General features: G+C 39.0%; 1 protein-coding gene across 2 annotated transcripts in view; it reads right to left on the reverse strand.

Moving 5' to 3' along the window:
- The window catches only part of FBXL17 (F-box and leucine rich repeat protein 17), a 475,047-nt gene that overhangs the window by 13,189 nt on the left and 438,901 nt on the right, over nucleotides 1-22,957 (reverse strand). The window contains exon 8 of one of the 2 annotated variants that reach the window (XM_007059572.4): nucleotides 8,789-8,931. In XM_007059572.4, the coding sequence (XP_007059634.2) occupies nucleotides 8,789-8,931 (143 nt within the window). Of the gene's footprint in view, nucleotides 1-8,788; nucleotides 8,932-22,957 lie in introns of those variants that run through there. The other variant, XM_037903338.2, reaches the window with a different exon arrangement.

The raw sequence follows: 22,957 nt of genomic DNA on the forward strand, positions 1-22,957 counted from the left end.
AGTTTTCCCAATTATTTTATATAGAATTGCTAATCTGCTTAATATGTTACTGCTGACAGAACAAAAGTAACGTGTTGAAAGATGTAAGTAAAAGATACACAAACATGTAATGATAAATAAAAGAAACCTTTTTCTGGGAAGACCCAGGGCGAGGTGACACAAAAACAACATGTTGTATGCAGTGTTCTTGTAGGGAACTCCACAGACCTGGAGGGAATGGAATTCACCACTAGATACCATAGGTATGCCAGGGGGCTGCAATGCAGCCCATCCATGAGCACTATTTCTGCCTCTGGTCTGGAATTGTGACCACAGTTCAATTCTGCCTCCTATGTGGGGGGTTTGAATCATTGGAAGCTCATAAATGTTGCCCCTAAAATCTACCTGTTGGCCTCCCTGTTCCCTCTCTGCTGGTCTATCTGGGGCTGGCACAGAGCTCTTCTTAATGGTATGCAGGAGGTGCAGATCCCTCTGCCCTCATGTGGCCACTCTGCCCACAGAAGGGCTATGGGAAGCTGAAGTTGGCCTTGTGTGGACTCCTTTACACCTGGGAGAATTCCATCTTATTTCTGTCTTTAGTTTATTAGTGTCTGAACTCTTACCCTGTTAAACAATTAAAAGAGATGTGGGGAATGACTTAGGAGCCTAAATTACATTTTCAGTAGCTACTTAGACACTTAAAGTATTTAGGTGACCAACTTATATCTTTAAAAATCTGGCCATTAGGAGCTTATCTCTCATTGAAAGTCAATGGGTTATTTAGGTGTCTAACTGCATATGTCACTTTTGAAAATTTTGGTACGTAAGTCACGTAGGTGCTTTTAAAAATCTTTACCCATTGGCAATAAAAGCCAAGTTTATCAGAAATGCCCCACTCCCCTTCCTCACCACTACAACTAAAAACCTGAAGAAATTCCTATTTCCAATATCTACTAATATATCTAGAGTTATATGTATCAGATTGTTAAGGGGAACAGTAGTTCCTTTAATGTAATTATTTTTCTAGAGAAATGTATGTCTGCTGAATATTTTTACATTACATTAAACACTTTCTTTTGTCTCAGCAAAAACCAAGAGCTGTACAGCACAACTACTACTGGTAGTTTTAAAGGGATTTCAGCATTATCTTAGTGGCCTTGGGCCTTATTCTTTTATTGATTTGACTAAATAATGAACTCTGATGTTTAGAAGATTGGGTTTAAAATGCTACAATACAAAAACCCCAATCTAAATAATCTTCCTCATTACAAGGATATAATGTTAAGATTGACATTTCTCATGAGCATCGTGAAAACAATGACATTTATTTTAAAGCAGTGAATATTTTGCTCCTGAGCTGTGAATGTTAGGAGGCAGGCGCACAGGGGGAAAAGAAAAAGAAGGTCATGGCACTGGCAGTTTGATGAGAAATGAATTAATTTGATTATTTTCATGGTGTGGATCAATAACACTCTGGCTGAGACCCATTGCCCAAAGGCAGTTAGATAATCAATGGAATCAAACACAGCACGCCTTTACCCAGCCCTGCAGCTTCTCTGATCTTTTCTGGGAGGACGCTTGACGCCTGTGTAATTCTAATTTATGTCAATTGCATATCAAAGAAATTCCAAGGAGATTTAGTCATAGGGTATTTTAGTGGTAACCATTTAAAATCTATTTATATATGTTCCTTATGCAACTTTGTGTTTAAGAACGTCTCTCTTGAATGCATGGAAATTCTTAGAAAAGCATAACACACAGTACCTACCTAGTACTGATTTTGATTTTGGGGGGGGAAGGCTAGTCAGAAGGGGCAAATCTTCTCACCTCCCCCAGACTGAAAACTCATACAATATAAAGACATGGATTCCAATCAGAAAGACATGCAAATAAATCTTTCTCCACGCTCCAAGAATTTGCTTTAATGATGCCCCAGATACCCGGATGCTGGCATTTTCAATCTAAATGAGCAGTCATTGGAAAAAATTAGTTCTGCACAAAGCTGGAAAAAAAAGTAAAAGAAATTATTTTGTTCTGTAACATCTCTATTCAATTGCTGTGGGAAAGGGCTTGTCATCTTATATCTGCCAATTTCACATTGCCTTTCAACACGTGAAATTCAGGTATGGTGCTTCTAAGATTCCTTACTTAGTTCACTCCTTCTCAGGCTGCTACTTTTCTTCCCACCAAGGCTCCACAAGGAAGTAAAAGGGTCCCCCCGTGGTACTCCTAGCACCACAATGTTTGCTCTACAGAATTAATTCATTTCTCAGAAAGCTTTGATTACCCAATACATTTTTTTTTATTAATCCCGAACACTGTTTTTCCATCTGTCCTGCAACTTTCTCAGAGATTTTTATTCCTTGCAGTTCAGTTGCCTTCCCAAATGTTGCACAATCTTTTTGAAAGAAACTAGGAAAACATAAGCCACCAATTACAGGAATACAGATTATGCAGTATATGTGGTTTAGCTGCTGTTTGATGTGGTAAAACTTGTTTTCAGCATCAAGGCAATTGATTGTCTATAGCCGCTGAAGACTGGATAAACCTATTGCTCTTATTAGATCCCTGTTGATTGTACAAGCAGTTTTAACTAATCCACAGAATAAATATATGTAAAATTGATCAGGTGGTTCAGGGTCAGCTCTAATTCCCAAGGTCAAGTAACGCTTTGAACAATTTCTAAGTACATAATCTTAGCCCAATTCATCAAAGGCAACTCACACACTGTTTTCTTCTATTGGCTCTAACAAAACACTAAAGTTTAGGAGATTAAGTAGAGTCAGCTTCAAAAACCAGAGCAATTCTTCTAACATGCTTATCCTCCCCTCAATCTGGAAAACTATAAAAGCTGAGGCTGTGTGATGCTATTTAAAACTTTACAGTTGAGCTGGAATTTTTTATTCATTGCTGGTTGAAATACTTTTCCTCACTGCTCTCCACATCACAACAAATTCATAGCATAGTTGTCGTGCACAGATTGTTTTATGATAAAAATGTGGTTCTAAAACTTGTACCCAATTAGGGCTCTGCTTGTTTCACAATGTGATTCACAAGCTGAACTTTGGTTCACAGGGGACTGAAAGAGAAATAATCCCTGTATGTTCACTAGGAGATTTGAGATCAGAGGTCTCAAACCTCCAAGGACTCATAGTCATTTAATCTCTGGTCCCATGGACTCTAGCATAGGCTCCAACTTCCCCTCTTTCCCGTGGGTGCTCGATCCCCCCTCTGCCCCCAGCCCCACCCCCACTCCACCTGTTCCATGAGGCCCCGCCACTTCCCCACCCTCATTCACCACTTCCCCACTCCCATTCCAACCCCTTCCCCAAAGTCCCCATCCCAATTCCCCCCCTGCCCCGCCAATATTCCAACTCCTTCCCCAAATCCCTGCCCTGGCCCTGCCTCTTCCCCACCTCCTCCGCTGAGCACGCCACGTTCCTGCTCCTCCCCCACTCCCAGAGCGTGCTAACGCTGCCAAACAGCTGGTTGGCGGCGGCTGGGCGGGAAACGCTGGGAGGTAGGCAGAGGAGCGGGGATGCAGCGTGCTCGGGGGGCAGGGAGGAGGAAGAGGTGGTGAGGAGGTTGAGGGGAGCTTGGCTGCCGGTGGGTGCAGAGCTGTTTTAATTTTGAGTATGTTTTAATTTTCCCCATGGGTGCTCCAGTCCTGGAGCACCCACAGAGTCAGTCCCTATGGACTCTGGGACCTTCTCCTCTTAACTGAGACTTCTTTGAGAATGGAGTGAAAAGGATTATGTGAAGGGAAGGAAGGGAGGATGGCTGTTGGAGGGAGGTTCATTATTTTAACAGATGTGCAAACAACCTCTGCCCATGTTCACCAAACTTTTGTGAGTGTGAAATGAGCAGAGGTGGGTGAATTGTTTTCAACAATTTTTTGTGTGTGTGCTGAAAAATGCATTTTTCAGGTCCCAAAAATATTCACCAAATTCAGGTTGAATCTGACAAATAGTTTTGGTTGGGAATTTTTTTTGAAGAGTTGAAACATTTAGTTTCTTTTAAAAATTGATTTGAAACAGCGATTAAATTTCAAATTTGGCCAATTAAAAACAACAAGAGAAACAAAACAGGAAAAGCACCTGAAATGGCTGAATCAAAACAAAAACTTCAGAAAAATTAGTTTGAGTCAACTCAAAATGTTTACACTGATTTGAAACACAAGTTTTGGGGTTTTTTTGATTCAATGAAAAAATTAGGAAAATGCTGTTTTCAGTTCAAATCGAACCAGATACTTCCCCCCAGCCTGATTTTTCGGTTCATCCTCAAAACAAACAAACAAAAAAACCTCAACAAACCCCATTATTCACTCATCTCTAGACCTGAAGACTCTGAAAGCAGGGGCCCAGTTTCAGGAAAATGTAATTATTCAAGAAAACACTTGACCATGTGCTTTCCTTAGACACAAGCTTAAATGTGTTTCTGAGCAGAGTGTGATTGAAGTGAGACCAGGTCTGATTTTGAGTACTTTTATAGAATTGAGCAGCTCACACAGCTCTGTATCCAATCGATGTATGTTTTAATTATGCTTTCCATCTCTTCTTTTTGTAGAATGGACAGTGAAAAGGAGGAAAAAGGAGGAAGGAAAAGGAAGAGTTGTTTTTTTTTGGATAAATAGGTTTCATTGTTCTTATTTCTGACTGAACCCAAGAGGTTGTAAATGAAGCTAAAACAGAAAAAGTCTCAGATTAAGAAAGTTTGCATTTTGATACAGTTTAAACATTCAACTAATCCTTGAAAATACATTTAGATAAATACATTATTTATATAAAGCAATATACATTTCAATTGAGACTAAAGAGAATTCAGATATGAATGCTGTAGCTTTTTTGTTTACCCTCTCTCCCTCTGATCAGTGTGCCTATTTTCCCAGCCTGTCCCACAAAACTCTGACATTTTGAGTCTGGACTTCCTGATGTGAAAATTCATTAGCTCTAGCACAATATAATCCCCAAACCCTTCTTTCCCCAAAGTCTCCCACTCCACATGCCATGAAGTTAACCTGCCTAAACCCAAATTTGGGTAGAATGTTCATATCTTAGATTTACCAACTTTTGAATAATTGTAAAATTATAGCTGAACATTCTATTTACAAAATTCATCTTTACAATTATTTTTAATGGAAAAAGCAGTAAGTGCTGACAATTTTAAAATACTGCATGCGACTAAGTGTTTTACTCCAAAAGGTCATGAATTCAAATTCTCATAACCTTATCTCTACATCCACATTCTTGATTCATATGTTTATACAAATGTGATCCAGAGAATGGAGCTACAGAAAATAATTTCCTTTGAAAGTAACACTACAGCATTTTTACAATTCTTCTACTTTTTTTTTAAGACAGACTGTTATATTAATGATATGAGACATCAATCATATATCAAATCAGAAAAGGATAGCTTGTACACAAAACTTGTGTTAGCGCCTCAGGGCCAGTAGCGTAAGGATGCATGTCAGAAATCTAGGTCAGCAAAAAGATATCATGCTCTCTTTCTCTTTGTGGCTAATTCCTGTTTTAAACCTGCAAATACAACACACTACAAGAGTTACCACCATAACAATGAAAGGCAAAAAAGGTTACCTACCTTTCCATAGCTGTTGTGGAGTTGTGTTGTACATATCCATTCCATTATAGGTGTGTGAAGGCCTTGTGCTCAGATGTCGGAGAACTTTTCCCCTCAGCTGTACCCATTGGGGTGGCTTGAATGCCCTCTACCACCACACATCACTGCATGCTGGTACAAGAGGGCGGAGCTGCCCACATCCTCCCTGAGTTCCTTCTTAATAGATAGCACGTAGCTATCTGATGTTTATGAGTCAGATCCTGCAAGAACCACAGCCCTTGAGTTTGTAGAGTTCTGATGTACGCCCCCAACCTAGGGATGAGGCATCTGTGACCAAAATGAGCTCTGGCTGCGGAGAAAGAAAGGGATACCCACACAAACATTCCAAGGATCCGTCCACCAGTCCAGAGAGGACAAAATTACCCTTGGAACATGAATCACTCTGTTTAGACGATGACGACAGGGGGTATACACTGATGTTAGACATCCTTGAAGCCGACTGAGGCATAATCTCGCGTGTCACACCACGTAGGTACATGTGCCCATGTTCCCCAGAAGTCTGAGGCAAATGTGCACTGTAGTAATAGAATGTGCTTTCAGAACCAGGTCTAGGAGTGTTTGGAACCTTGACTGAGGCAGAAATGCTCTGGTTTGCATAGCCTTCAGTAGTGCTCCAAAAAACTCTTTGTACAGGTTTTACAATTGATTTGTCTTGACTGAGTAACAGACACAGGGCACTGAAGGTGGATTCAGTGATGGCCCTGCTGGACAGCACTTGACAGTGTCACCGGCTCCTCACCAACCAGTCATCCAGATAGGGGAACACATGGATTCCCTATCTTCGCAGATACACTGCTACTGGCACCATGCACTTTCTGAAAATGTGAGGGGATGCTGATAGGCCGAATGAAAGTACTTTGACTTGGTAATGTGTTCCATTTGCTATGAACCTGAGGAACTTGGGGTGCTCTGGACAGATCTCTATATGGAAGTAAGTGTCCTTGAAAGTTGAGAGCAGCACCCCAGTCGCCCTGTTCCAGGGAAGGAATTATGAAAGTCAGGATAAAGACGGTAGCCTGTCTTTAAACTTCATTATGTTTTTCCACAAGGTGAAGTTATAGTGACTTAGTGGAGCTTGCTGGTTAGCGATTCTTAGCTGTAGACCTCCTGTTGAATAAAGTTTACGGCCAAACAGGCCAGCCTCTTTGATTCCTTATTCACTGGCACCAATGCTTGGCACCAACGCCTGCCTCTCCCACTCATTAGTTGCTGCCATCACTGAAGGGTCTGTGGGTAGGTGAGAGTAGAGGTGTTTGAAGCCTTAGAAGGGACACAGTATCTTCTCTCTGCCCATTTTGCCATATGCAGGTGGGAAGAAGGGGTCTGTCAAAGATTTTAACTGGTTCCAAAATTGCTTAGTTAATCAGAAGCACCACTCTGGAGGGTCCTGCAAAAGCTAAAATGTCCATTATCTTGTGGGATTTCTCGCAGACCTCTGCCACTTGAATGTCTAAAACAAGGCCACCCCTTTAAGCAGTTCTTGGTGAGCTTTGTTATCCTCTGGTGGTGAAGAATTGCTCACAATCTCTACAGCCTCATCTTGTGATGAGGAAGAAGCTGCACCAGGATGCTGAGGCAATGGCTGATCTGCCTCTTGTGGTGGAGGAGCTGTCTGAACAACTTCCAGTTGCTTGGTGCCTGTACATTATCTGTGATGCCAATGATCTCGGTGAACTCTCAAGGAAGTCAACTCAGACAGGTGAGGAGAGGTCCTAACAGGGAGAGGGACACCCCATGATGTCCAGAATGACCATTAACATGTTGATGGTGGGCCCCATGATTGCACATGCCATTGTCCCTTGTGATGTGCCCAGTGTTGGAACTGCTGGAATATCCATGGACCACACGTCTCTGATGGAGGGTAAGCTTTCTAGCTAGTACGGGACAAAACAAGCCCCAGTTCTGTATCTGACAAAGATGAGTGAGTCCTGCGAAAATGGTGGAGCAGAACCCATGTGGACAGGAGACAGGTAAGCCAAACCTAGAGATGGTGGTACCAGGGACATTAATGGCAGCTTGCTCTTGGGAGTGTACCGGCCTCCCAGATACCAGAATTGGGATCAGTACCATATGCTCTTGTAGAGCTGGCATAGGTACTACAGTTATTGGTACGAGCTGGAACACTTTCTGCATTGCCAGGGACACCGGTACTGAGTGGTTAAGTAATTCTCTGGCAGCAGTGTATGCTCCCGGCATCATCTGTACTGGGATTGGGTCTTGGGTCTGCTGAATAGAAATTTCAGGGGGTGGCTTTGGTGGACCTGGCATAGGTCCCAGAGTCGACAGAGTCTTTGCAGCAAAGGAGTGCTCCACTTCCTGTCTCCCAGAGATCTTGCTTTTAGCTGGCCTTGGTACCAAAGGTCTTCTTGGACAAGGTACCATGTCCTTGGCAGATCTGTCTCTCTTCTTTGGTACCAGACACACAGAGCATGGTGTTGAAGACATCTCAGTAGGGGAACTCTGCACTGATGGTGCCGCACTTGGAGTATACTCTGGGCCCAAGGGCTCTGATGGAGGAGGTGTGCCGCCTCCATAAGGAGACACTTAAGTCTCGCTGCTCTGCCTTTTTTTGAGTGAGGCTTAAATCTTCTGCAAATGTGACACTTGTCACTGATGTGGAACTCCCCAAGATATTTCAGGCAGATGAGGTGTGGGTCACTGGTCTGGCACATGACTGGCAAGACTTGAACCCCAGAGAGAGAGGCATGGCTCCAGTCCCAGTCTCAAAAATCAAATCTGGTCCAAAAGTGACCTAACAACTAAAACCTAACACTAACTATACATTATATCTAACTACGTACTAAACAAGAAACAGACTATATACAAAGAGTGAGGGAAATAAACTTGTGCTAGCCAGACTGGAAGCGCTCCAACAACCATCACTGGTGGTAAGCAGGAACTAAGGGGGATTGGAGGTGGCTCTTCCCTCTTACGCCGGCACACAGTGGTGCCTAGTGGCAGAGTGTGCTTAAGTCACTCCAATGGGTACCGCTGAGGGAAAAAGTTCTCCAACAACTGTGCATAAGGTGCACACACCTACAGTGGAATGGATATGTGCAATCACTCGAAGAAGAAAAATATTTTTATAGGAAAAAATAAAAAAGTCTGTCTCACACATTCCATACATATACTCAGAAGCCTACATCCGCTTTTCACAGAAGCTGCTTACCTTATCGCATCTCATCAGCCCTAAATATCTGAGAGACTTGCTGCTTTGTGCAATTTGGGTGGCTCCCTGATCTGTAATTTCTTTACACCATCCAACATCCACTGTCTCTATTGTCATGCTGTATCGTCCAATGGCTATCAGGGCTGTAAAAATAAGTAAGACAAAGTACAGAAGTTAATAGCAGAGATGGAGGAACTAGGTTAAATAGACACATGCACAGACTTGAAATAATGCAATTGGAACTAAACTCCTCCTAGAGCATTTTTCATAATTTTTCCTGGGAGCGAAGTTTAAAATATCCCTTAGAAATATGCTGTACAGCACATAGCTTTCTCTACTCATCTGCATAATGTTTTCCTTCTGATAAACATTTTCTACATTAATACTTCACTTCTACATAACAACCTGTATATTTCCAAATTAGGAATTAAAAGCATGAATTTAATATTTAAAAGTATATTCTAGTGAAAGAAAGGAAATGTGTTATGGTGAATTACAAACAATTAATTAGAACTCTTTCTCTGAATTATTTACAGAAAACAAATAATGTAATGTTAAAAATTATCAGAGTAACTCAATTCAGTTTCAGTTATTGGAGCATTTCTGCTCTAAACCACAAACAAACTAACAAACTTACTGTTATTTGTATTATATATTGTCAAAGTGCTACAAGATATATTATCCCACTAGATAAGCCAGTAGATGTTTCTAGAGATCTGTTAGCAGAATTGTATACTGTATGGACTCCTTCAATTGATTTTCTGAAGGATCAATCCATCTGTGAAATAACTATAGAATACGAGACAATTCCACCAGATTCTCCTGCGAGAACAACTGAGATTATATTCCTTTTATGAGCAAACACTCTGCTACAGGGTTGCCAACCTGATAAACAATTACTACAGGAATATTCAGAGAATAATAGGGCATTTTCTGACTCATCAAAACAAGTTTTTAAAAAACTACAGGTAGCAGATGTTGTTCAGTGTGCATGAAGTTTTCTATAACAATATAGTCTATAGTACACCACTGTTGCTTTTCATAGCTTGTACTGATGCTGTAACAACAGTAGTTTGCTGCACCTTAGAATTGCCTGGTCAGTGACAATTTTTTAATAAAAATAAAAAAATTGTGAACATTTTTTGTTACTCATGCTATGTCTCAGATTTATTGTTATTCATGGCTTCTGCTTGTTTTGAAATATAGATCTTTTTAAACTTAACACAAAATCACATAGTAATAGCTACAGTTTTTTGGACAAGGAATTACAGTTGTGTCCATTGTTATAAACTGTGAAGTAAGTTTCTTGCTGTGCTTCCTCTGGGTATATCAGCTTCTCCCATATAGCATTCTTAATGATGAACATTTTTATCTACCAAACTCCACAACTGTTGCAGCATATTTTCCCTCTTGCATTGCAGAACTGGTGCAAATATGTAACGGGCAGGAGCATGTTCTAGCCGGTGTGAGGAACCTGGGGATGCATGGGCAAAACAAGGCCGTATCTTGCAGGCCTTACTATATTTATGAGTAGCCTGTCTGCCTTGATCATCCTCCCAGCATCTCTAACTCCCAAACTAGCAGCTTGGTTATTTCCGATGCCATGCTGCCATTGCCCTGTTCTCTCCAAGTGTGTGTGGAAATGCTACAGTAATGTTATGCTGGGTATAGGGTCAAACCTTGTGAAGCTGATGGGTGTAACAGTCATCCTTCATTCAGGATAAATGTAAGGAGTGAAGCTCCTTTTGGAGTCAAATAGTGGAAACAATAGAAACCACTGCCCAAAACACAGGCCATGTGCAGGACTGGTCAAGAGCTGTACTATGTGGGCAGAGTTGTTTTACTGAGGGTTAAACGCAAATGTAGAGGGCTGGGTATTGTTTTGGTGGAGTTGAGTGTGTGTATGAGCAGATGCAGCCAGAAACACCACAGAAACAATCAAGAAAACAGCAGGAAGCCAAGGACAGCCAGAGAAGCACTTGCAGTATGACACTGATAGTAAGCTAAGAGAAAGAGCTTTTTGGGAAGAGTGCCAGATGAGGCGGCTTTGGAATACTGAGAAAGGAAACTTTCTTCTATTGTTTGATTCCTACTGTGTGAATGGTAACAGGACTTTTTATATATTCTTTGTAAATAAACAGGATTGCACCACAGAAATCCTGACTCTGTCGCCTCCTAATGGAAACAACCTGTCAAGACCCCAAAAACTGGCTATCCAACTGGGCGAAAAGGGGCCACATTAATTTAATCCTTTAACTGGCATCATTAATTTATTCTGCAATTTGTTGCATACATTAAGACATGGTTTCATGGGCAGATGTGATGTAGAACATCAGCACTCCAGTTCTATTCTGAACATTCCCCTGGGGCCATTCCTTCTGTTTCTCTATCATCTCCAAAAATTACTCCTGGGGGAATTCTGTGCTACTGTGCAATGCAGAATTTTGCAGAAATTAATATTGTCTGCACAGAATTTCCTTTTCCCCCACCACAGAAATGGGCTGCAGAGATGTTGCCTGCCACTGGACCTGACAGAGGCCAGCTCACAAATAGAAGACAAGGATGGTGGAAGGGGGAGGGAACTGGAGGGTTTCCAGCAGTTGCTGTTCCTAGCATGCCCTGAAGGATGAAGGTGGCAGCATGTAGGAAACTGTGCAAGCCTGGTTCCCAGCATCAAGCTGTTTCTCCCTCTGAATCCCTGGACTCTAGGAGGGTAGGGTCTGTCATTATCTGGGCTGGGGGGGACCCGGCTGCTGGACTCATGGGGGGTGGTGTGAGGGTCTGGGCTTGGGGAGGGGCCCGCTGCTGGGCTCTGGGCGGGGGAAGGGGGGGTCTCTCAGGGAAAGGGGTGTGAGTGTCTGCCCCCCTCCCCCCCAGCTGGGCTCTAGAGAGGAGGGGTCAAAGAAGCAGAAACTGGGTTGTTGTAGGGGTTTCTTTAACTCTCTACTCATGGGGGAATTTGTGTGTGTGTATGTATTGTTACAGACATACTTGCTGACAGGTATTTTGAAATAAATTACCAAAATAATTGAAACTGGTGTGATTATATAGTGTTATTTTGATAAATAAAATTTGCAGAATTTTGCAGAACTTTTAATTTTTTGGAGCAGAATTCCTCCAGGAGTAAAAAATGTACTGCTAACACAGAGTGGCTAATGGCAAGTGATGTGGTGGCAGGAGAGCACATAGCTTTGTTGCATTTCTCCTCTACACAGCCCTTTTATGTGTCATCCTTATGAAAACAGAACAGAAAATTATAAATTTTCTACAGAATTTTTAAACCAATCTAAAAAAAATTATAGCAAGGATATAGGAAATTCTATAGGTTGGTTTAAAACCCTACAGAAGGAATATCAATAAGACAAAAAGAACATTGTCAATTTGAAATCTAATAATTTTCAAAAAATAAGTTACAAGTCATTTCAGGTACTACACCTGTTCTTGATTCTCCCTGCCAAATTTTGCAATATTATAATTAAGGCTGTATGTTTGTCATGGAAGTCATGGATTCTGTAACTTTCTGTGATTTCTAAAGTGTCCAATTGGGTGTGCGGGAGGGGGCTCAGGGTTAGGGGATGGAGATCGGAGTGCAGGGTGGTGCTTACCTCGGGGTGGGGGGCTCCCACCCGCATGTCCCTGCAACTCCTAGGCAGAGGGGCCAGGGGGGGTCCGCGCACTGCCCACGCCCACGATCTGTTCTGCCTACCATATTCCTAGCCTCTTACCTCCCCATCCATCCACCAGCAAATGACACCTGGGTTAATTTTAACTTTAACTTGATTTCTAGGTTTGTCTTAGTAAATTGTCCTGATTTAACATAAAAATGGAGTTGCCTGTTGTAGCCCCACAGTTAAGGTGCAGATGAGTGTTGCACTTAAAATAAGGGTTCAGCTTCTTTTTTATGGCTGAAAAATACAGCATGTCTTCCCCAAAATTACAGAACTTATTCTTTCAGTAGAGAATGAATTTTCTAAGAATATACAAGTAAATTTGTTAAATAACTTATGAGTTAACTTTATCTCTTCCCTGCAGGGATACCATCAGGGTAAATAAATGAAAAAAATCTAATGTGAAAGCAGTTTAATTTAATACGGGACCACAAACACTGAAATGCCTTAATCATACGGTTATTGCCATGAGAGGGCAGAGTTAAGGTTTAAGAGTGCTCTAACTCTGTATTTCCATCCCTTAACATATTTGAAGTTATTTTAAATTTATTTCTTAACTCCAGGTTTAAAATATTGTTGTTAGAATAATTACATCTCTATAATTAGTGTTTACCCTAAATTATCGATACGTTGTCCTAAGCTTAACTCCATTTTAACCTCGTTTTTTACCTGGGAAAAAATATAAGAAGAAAACACTATGATTTGCATAATTTATCCAGGCAAAGTGACTGAATGTCTAGTGTAACTGAACAAAATTAGATCTATTTAAAGAAATAATTTTATTAAAATGCACCTGGTCCTAGCAGAACATTTCCTATATTAACAAGACCTACCGCAGTTTAACTGAAAATAAACCGTTATGAAATCCAATTGTACTGCTGTTCACTTCTTTCCATCAGCTACACATTGTATATGCAACAAGCACCACATTAGCCAGCAACAGGACAGGATTTGAGAGAGATGTCTTCAAATATTGGTCATGATTGACCAGAGAAAACCATAGCACTATAAATATATATACATTCATTTAAAACAACCTCATGTTGGTTTATTAGATCTAATTAATCATTAAGCCTTTAAAAATATAAGAACTAAAAATTTTAAGCTCACTAAAGGTTTATATATTAAGTAGAAACCAATCTTTCCACTAAATCATACCAGGTAATGGTTTTCTTCTTATGGTACTTGCCATTACATTTTATTTACAGTATGTATATCTTGGCTCATGTACTATTAAAGGGTCTGTGATAACCATCTACAAGCAATTGAAGGGCTTAAGAACAAAGAAGGGTGAGGATTTTTTCAAGATGGTCCAGGGGGAAATAACTAGATGAAATAGGATGAAAATGAGCAAAGGAAAATGTAGATTGAATATTAAGAAAATTTTGTAAGAGTCAAATCTGCTGGACTGTGGAATATTCTCCCAGGGTAAATTGTGGAAGTCTCTTTGCTTGAGTCATTTAAAAAGTGAGTGGACAAAGCTCTGGAGAGATTACAGAGAACAATGTTGTACTGGCAAGGATCAGACAAGAGGATTTGAAAGATCTTTTTCACTGTCAATTTCTATTCTATTAAATTAAAAGAAGAATGATATAAACTATGCAGATAAATTACAGAGACTTCAATGCAATAAACTGACACTACATATAATGTTTTCTGATATTGCATTTCCACTCATCTGTGGAATAGCATTCAGAAAATTAAGTAATTCCTTGATCTTAAAATAAACTCTATTCACTGGTGAAGTATACAGCTTAGTAAAAGGGATGACTTATTGCAGCTGAAGCTGATTTTAAGTTCACCATATACTAACATGTTTAACAATTAAAAGGATAAAAATAGCGTATCTATATTGCATGAATGTATTATAAATATGTAGGAAACACTGAATATACATTTAATATAGAAAAACATTAGCTTACATAGGAAAAAGAACCTTCCCTTATGATTAACTATTAGTGGAGCATAGTACTCCTGAATAATGCATTTTTCAGTCCTTCAGAAAATATAATTTTATTTATTTTCAGCTTCTAAAAATGAACTGTAATCCTAAAGTCAGTGCTCAGGCAAAATTTCTCACTGACTGCAGATACTTTGTCTGAATAAGGCCAAGGACAACAGAATTTGGCACTCTGCACCCAAACTGGATGCCATGTGCAAAAGCTCAATTAAAAAGGCTTTGCCTGTAGGATCCGTGTCCCCCGAGACTTGCGCTGAACTGCTGTGATAACCTACATGGATGTGGCAGGCTGCAGCTTGCCAACCAAACCCCTCGTGGCCTAATTGATCCATGTTGTGCAAAGACCCACTTGTGAACAAATTATAATAAGACCTCTTATAATATTTCAGTTGCTCCTGTACACATTGGCACGTTTGAAGGTTGTCCATGACTAGACTAAAGATTGCTTCCCAACCTAGCAGACATAGACTTACCATCAGTAACCTAAGCATATGTGACCTCTAGGCTTAATTATTGCAACTCATATCTACAAACAAATCTGAACACTGTGAAAAAGTTTGAATTGGTAGACATTTAGAACACAGCAGCCCTTCTGCTAATCAATACAGGTCACTGTGAGCATACCACCCAGCTATTCACCCTCTGCACTAGCTTTCCAAAGAATGAACAGTCCAGTTCAAGTCCTCTGTCCTGATAGTCACAGCCCTCCATGGCTACTATGGTCCTAGCTACATGAGAGATCTCTTCTCCTTCTGGGGTTATGATCTTCCACGACAGCTACATTTCAGTGGAATCACAGACCAGTTGACTAATACGGAGGCTCATGAACCCAGGAGCAAGAACTTTCACAGGAACTGGACCTCGACTATGGAGCTCACTAAAGCCCTGATCCAGCACACAACTTAAGCATATGCTTCCTTTTAAGCATGAGTAATTCCTATGAAATAAAAAAAAATGACGATGGATTTCATCACTCAACTAAGTGAAAACTCATCTCTTCAACTTGTTTTTCCCACAATACACACACACATCCATACAATAAAACATTTTTAAAAAATGAATTTCACCATTTCCCCCACAGCTTAGGAAAGAAAACAGAAAGAGAGAGATTAGTATTATATTTCCAGTGTTTAATATTTAAAATCAGCTCATAAAATATGGTGATAAAGGGTGGGTGAATAGATAGGTAGGTAGGTAGATAGAAAGACAAGACAGAGAGATAATCAAGCTTTTGTCCACCTGGAAATATTTTTATAATGGAATGCTATACCATCTCTTTTTGGATAGGAAACCTGCTTTTTAATAAAATATGTATGTTTTGTATTTTCTGTGGGCCTCACCTGCCTCAGGCTGCTTGAGGTCTCCTGTGATAATTTTATTGTTATACCTTTGTGCATTTGTGGCTCCGGCAACATTTCTTACGAATGAAGTATGGGACTGCAATCAAATGCAAAAGGAATATAGGGGCATGACCACATTGGGAAACCAATCTAATATGATGCCGTGAGGAAATGAAAAGGGAGAGAGTCAGACTGCTTCCTTAGAGCAAGTCTGTTTTCTCTATGAGTTTAGCAAATCTGGTTAAATTCCCTTTATCTGAATGCATATTTTGACCTTTGCTTGGAAACTAGGTGACAAATCACTCAACCAGTGGGAATGCAGTAATTTTTATTAAAAATCTGCTTGAAAAGGATACAGTATTTATACACCTTTAAAACAAAGAAAAATGTATTAGTTAATTGTATTAGAAAAATATTCTATCTACTTAGGATACATTATGTTAGCTAAAATAATCTTCAGTGTCGATCAGAGTCAGAAGGAGAACCAGGGGACTAGAAAAGAGCTAATATCTTCAAGAAATATGGAAGGGGAGACCATTGGCTGGGAATGGCGAACCGCGGCCACTGGGAGCTGTGAGCGGCTGTACCTGCAGAAACTCAGGTAAACAAAGTGTCTCGCAGGCCACCGGGGCTTACCCTGAACAAGCCGCACACCAAGTTTGGGAATTCCTGGTCTATGGTGACAGCTCAATTATTTCAAAGTTCAAAGCTGGTATTTATCCAGTTTCTTTTCTGAATTGATACAGTTAATTTTGAACTCTGCAAGGTGTATGAGTAGTTTACATTTTTCACTCTAATGTGCATTACTTCACCTAGCTTGTTGAGATCTCTCTGAAGTTCCTCACCATGCTCTTAGTTCCAACTACCTAAACACGTTTGTGCCACCAGCAAATTTTGCTTCCTCACTATTCATCTGCCATTCCAGATTATTGATATAATAAACAATACTGAACTTAGTTGGAACCTTGAGGTATTCCTTTGTTTACCTTTTGCCATGATGAAAACTAACTATTCAATTCTACTTTTTGTTTTCTGTCTCCTAGCCAGTTTTTCATCCATGACAATACTTTGCCTTACAGCCTGTAACTACTTAACTTCTTTAGTAGCCTTTGATGTGGGAAGTCAAAGGGCTTTTGGAAGCCTAAATAAATTATGTTATGGCTATCATTTGTCTACTACTTTATTGATATATTCAGAGAATTCACACAGATTATAGATTTCTATATTCCCAGGCCAGAAGGGAGCACTGCAATCATCTAGTCTGACCTCCTGTATAACATAGGCCATAGAACTTCCCCAAAATAATTCCTACAGCAGATCTTTTAGAAAAACATCCAATCTTGATTTAACAATACTCAGTGATGGAGAATCCACCACAACCCTTGGTAAATTGTTAATTAATGAGACATGATTTTCTTTGGCAAAACCCATATTAGTTAGACCTGATCATATCATTATCTTCCTGGTGTTTTGTTATTTTGCTTTTAATTATCATTTCAACCAGTTAGCCAGGTACAGATGTAAAGTTTATTTGTGTATAATTTCCAGGATCACCACTACAGCCTTTAAAAAATATAGGTACAACATTTGCATTAGTACAATCCTCTAATCCTCTGTGGCTGTTTTTAACAAGAGATTGCATTTTTTTTAGTAGTTCAAGTCACTTTATCCTTGATTTCCTTCATACTTGGTCTTCCTGCAAAATGATTTGGAAAGACTGGAAAAGTGAGATGCATGCAACTGGATGAGAGTCATTACTAAACTCATAAAGTCATACAGCTAGGAAGAGGGAATAAGGGTCTGAACCAAAGTCCACTGACGTTAATGGAAAGACTCCCAGTGAGTTTAATAGGCTTTAGATCAAGCTCTACAGTAGCAAGTCTGAGAAAGAGTTAGGGATCCTAGTACATAGCAAATTAAATAGGAGCTTCAAATGCAATGCAAATTGGAGGGGAAAAAAAGGTGAAAACTAAACAGATACACAGGATTACATATACAACTAAAATGATAAGTGAAAATATGCATAGCTCTGGAGTGACGTTGCTTAATTTACAATCTTCATGATTATGCTTTCTGCTATAAAAATTATTTAGATCATTTATTAAATTAAAAAAAAAAGCTACAAAGACCTCCATGGTTTGTAGCAGGACTTTGAAATTGGCAATGTGATACACGAAGGTGAAGGAGGTGTCTTTTGCTTGTCCCATGCAAATCTGTTAGATTTGGCTTAGTTCTGAGCTGCTGAAAATCATCATTTCCCACTAACGCAAATTCTGGCTTGCTGCCTAAATTCCTAGATATTATATTAGCACTGTGCATGTACTACTTTGTTTCACTGTGCCACACACTATGTATGATCTGTTGCTCAAAATCTTAAGCATTCTTTTGCATGTATGCACAAAAGAGCAAAAATAAGAAAATAAGGGCAACTTATCTCTGGCATTTCCTAACTTTCAGTGCTTGACTTTGCAATGTAAACAACACTGAATTAATGTAGGTTTTTTAAAAAAAGAATATATAGTACATATACTCTAGAAAGAGAAGAGTTAGGAGATATATAAAGACAGTCTATAGAGACCTTCACGATTATAATGTAAATAAAAGACAAAGTATTCCGTTTCAGATGATGGTAGAAAAAAGAGCAATAGCTTGAAGCACAGGAAAGAAACTTTTAAGCTTGACATTAGGAAAATAGTCTTAAAAGTAGTGGCAATTATAGGAAATGGAATACATCACCAAGAGATGTGATTGAGACATCACTATTGCATATTTCAAAAAAAAAAAAAAAATTAAATCAGATGAAATGGGAATGATGAGGCTATATAATCCAAGGGAGGCAATTCTGAGCCTCCAATTGCTTATTGCTATCTATCATATTTTTAAATTTTTGTTTCATATTCCACACAATTTATAATATCCTTTTAACTTTGTGGAAAATACTGTGTCTTTACCCAACCACCAGTTTTGTTCCTTTTCTATCCTATCCCTAGCCCATTCTTTTTCGTTAAAATGGAGCTAAAATTAACATAGCTATTTTGCTTAGAAAGTCTCTCTCAAGGTTCATAAATTAAAACAAAAATGTATAATCTACATAACTGAAAACTGTATGCCCACTTCTTTTGTTGCTCTAATGAGCATGCTGCATATATGCACAACATAAAGTTGCTGTCTAAGGTGGAGACCCGGTCACCGGCGACCTCCTTTACACACATAGAAGAGCTGGGGAGTAGGCAGACAGCAATTTCTGTGAAGACATCCAAGCAACTCCAGTGCAGTGGGAGCATCAGCAGACCCCCTGATAATGGTGTGAGCTGCACTCAGAAGAGGACATTGCCAGGGGCTGGTAGGTAAATATGAAGTAAATGTGGACAGTGACAGCATTAATTTTGCAACATCTTATATTTATGCAGACACCTGACTAATCATGCCAAAACACATTTCTACACCAGCAATATTCATTTATGCCAGGACAGCTCTGGGAATACTATTCACAGTTAACTGTTGTAGCATAATCTGCAAGGGTAGGAACATTGTGTTTGTGGATTATGCACAAAAGGCTAAACAGAAGAGTTCAGAGATCGATGCACCATTATGTGCCTACATTTGCATGTAAAATTACAAAAACTGCGAATGCAAATCAAGGATCCATACTTGTAAATGGCTAGTTAAGTGTCATTAGCCATTTGGAAGTGTAATACTTGATTTAAATACACCCTAATGTAACTGCACGTGTATTTTCTACACTCATATTTTGAAATTTGGTACTTAAAATAAATCTGTTTCATAAGCCTTATTTAAAAAAACATAGAGATTTATATTTTATAAAGTGAACTTCACACTATGAGTGTTCCAAACGTGTTGATATTTTGATTCTTCCCTTTTTAAAAAAATACTTTTGAATTTAACACATGCAACTAAATTTTAGTTCCCTACACATGATAAAAAGACACAATAAAATTAAAAGTTCTGGCTGGCAGTCTGTTCTGAATGTTTTCTGTTGTGCCTACATGTTGCTTAGGTCCCAGGTTACAGAATGAAGTTACATATTAGATGTGGCGCAACACATTTATACAGTCAGGAAAGGTAAGCACAAACTGTCAGACTTAATTTTGAATTTTCCAACTTTTGTCAGTGTGTATCACTCCAAACCTCAACATGAATTAACTTTAGCAAGGTGTCTGTGTTCATTAACCTTATGATTGGTCCATTTCAGTCGAGATACACAGTTTTGAATTGGGAGGGATAGCCAATGACCACAATATTGTATCTGGCCACTAAGTTAATTATGATTAACTAAACCTGTATTAATCTCACTCACATAAATCGGTGTAAATGGATGTTTAGAATGAATACTACTGAGACTCAGGAAAAAATGAACAAAAATTTAAAATGGCTTCATACTGTGAATCATCACAGACAGACTCAAAACTTAATGAAGGAACTACTTTCAGACAACACAACTGAGAGACTCTATTAAATACTTTAGATGTGTCTTGGATACCCCAACAGAACAACTGTAGCCATGTTCCCATGAAAAGAAATAAACAGTTTATTACAGTGGGTGTGCAGTGGACTCATCAAATTGCTTTCAAATAATGACACCTAGAGTACATATGCAAGATGTTTGTAGCTGAATGGTTACACGTTATTTCCATCTTCCTTAGAATAATAACTCTTCCAACATTAATTAGCTGCAATGCATAATAAATGGGATAAAACTTCATGAAAGTAGCTTAGTGTAATCACCTCGGGAACTCTTTGAATAATAATTAACATGATGGAAATGCAAACAAAAATGTTAGTTCCTAAGGGCTTGAAAAACACTGTTTTTCTTTAAGTATTTCTTCAGTGCACTTTGCATTCAATAGCATAATCTCAGTTTCCTCAGGATCTTCACTAGTAAGGGCCATTTCCTGAGGGACCCTATAGGAAAGCACTTTAATTTGGCTAAATCCTTCCTCAACAGAAGATCTATTAACAGCGAAACTGATAGCTTTATTGGGTTTACTGGGTATTTAGTCATTCAGCATGGCACTACTGTAATAGAGGACAATGCTTGAGTTCATTCCAACTAGATGTCCATTTACCAGTACCTACATTCTATGGGGACTATCAATATGATAGGTACTTTATAGATACTCAACTAGTTATAGTAACTGGCTAACTAGGGGGAGAGAGAGAGAGAAACAAGGTAGATGAGGTAATATCTTTTCTTGGACCAACTTCTGTAGGTGAGAGAGACGAGCTTTCAAGCCACACAGCTTGTCTCTCTCACCAACAGAAGTCGGTCCAATAAAATATATATAAAATATATTACCTTCCCCATCTTGTCTCTCTAATATCCTGAGACTGACACAGCTACAACTACACTGCAGAGAGAGAGAGAGAGAGAGAGAGAGAGAGAGAGATAAGAAACTGCATCTACAGTTTTGGATTTGCAAGATACTTCAGACTGAGTTTTTTAGTTATTTGTTGAGGTACTTTGCGGGAAGCATTCAATGACCAAGAAAAAAGGTACTGGCCGTATTTGCAGTGGTTAGGACAATGCTAGGGACAGAAACATATCTAGGTTATTTCAAACACTGGAATTCATTGTGTAAGGTTTTGCAGTAATCCAACCATATATGGGAAAAGAGGGAGCTATGCAAACTGGAACTTGAGTCCAGGTTCACAAATCTAACCCTCTCTGAACTGCGTGATTGATTTCAATGTGAATGTTTTGCACAGCTCTATTGTTACCCATTATATTGTGAATATCAGAAAGATTATCACTATAAAGAGAAGCTTTAGTAAAAATTGTGGGATCATACATGGGGCCCCCATTTTCTTTTTAATATGGTGAGAAAGAATATTAATGCTTCCTTCAGATATGAGGTGAAATATTTTGAATTTTATTTTGGACAGGAATATACAAACATCATATGTGTCAGGTACAGATGGTAGAAAGTATTTATTTCTTCTCAGTGGGAGTGGGGGAGTTAGCTGGCAAGGATTGCAACAGTACAAGATAAACATAAAAAAAAGACTTTTGTGTCAAGTACAGTATATTTTAAAGTTAAGGCAGATATGTTCCACAGAGTTTAAAAGACTGCCCTAATGCCCAGAAGCAGAATCTTTGCTTAGGACTACTTTAATAATAAAACACACATTTGAGCATGCAAAATGGATATTTTGTGCATGCAAGTAAAGATATATTGTGGGCACAGATTGTTTGCTGATTTTTTTTTAAGATTAGCCCTTTAAATGTCATGTTATGAAAGAGCATTTAGTCTACATTTATTCTGTGATATTTTATGACAGCTACATATTGTAAAAATGTAAGATGTGATGTGCCTGTATTTTTAGAGTCTCTGCATACCAAATACGAGTTGATTCCAGAGCACAGCAAATATGATTCCAGATAAACAATAATCTAGCCATGATTTTGTATCACCTTTCATTAGCTTATTCTACCATGATGATGAATCATTTACAACAAGTTCTCCTTCTACCAATCAAGAAGAGTTAAAACATGGGATGCAACTCCACAGCTCTGTCAGGACCTTCAATAATTTCTTCATAGGCAGTTTATACTTCTGAGATTTTCATGCAGATTCATCCAAAGCAGGATGTGCACCATAAGCAGGTAAACTGCAAACTTTCTTGTTAATCGTAAATGTATTACCATGTGAATCATAAGTTCTTCCACTGTATGGTAACATTGCTAATGATTGTTTTGTGGACAGATCTGGGATACAAAAGTAGAGAGCTATAGCCAATTTTACTGTTAACTGTCCAGAGATGACAGGTCTTGTGGGCTGACAGTACCCTCAGGGAGGGAAACAGACATAAAGAGAGACAAGATGGTAGAAATCAGAGTCTGAGATGGAAAGGTGATAGGGCTGACGTAGCAATTAACACCTATATTTTATTGTTAATAAAGAGTATTTGCTATTGGTTCTACCATGACTCAGCATCAGTGGATTCTTGTACCAATTGAATTCAAATTTGGTATTCAGCACTGCCCTATTTTTAAAAATATAAATCTGTTAAAGACTAACAAATCCATAATTGTGAATTTTTGGGGGTAATTTTATCCCTAACAATGAATAGTTTTTATATTTTTTATCCCTCAATGAAAGCTTTTAAAAAAAATAAACGGGTGCCTATTTAACACCAAGTTATTAAATTAATTCTTAAGATTTGACCTTGAATGAAATAT

This window comes from Chelonia mydas, chromosome 5 (assembly GCF_015237465.2).
Source record: "Chelonia mydas isolate rCheMyd1 chromosome 5, rCheMyd1.pri.v2, whole genome shotgun sequence".
Classification (NCBI taxonomy): Eukaryota; Metazoa; Chordata; order Testudines; family Cheloniidae; genus Chelonia; species Chelonia mydas.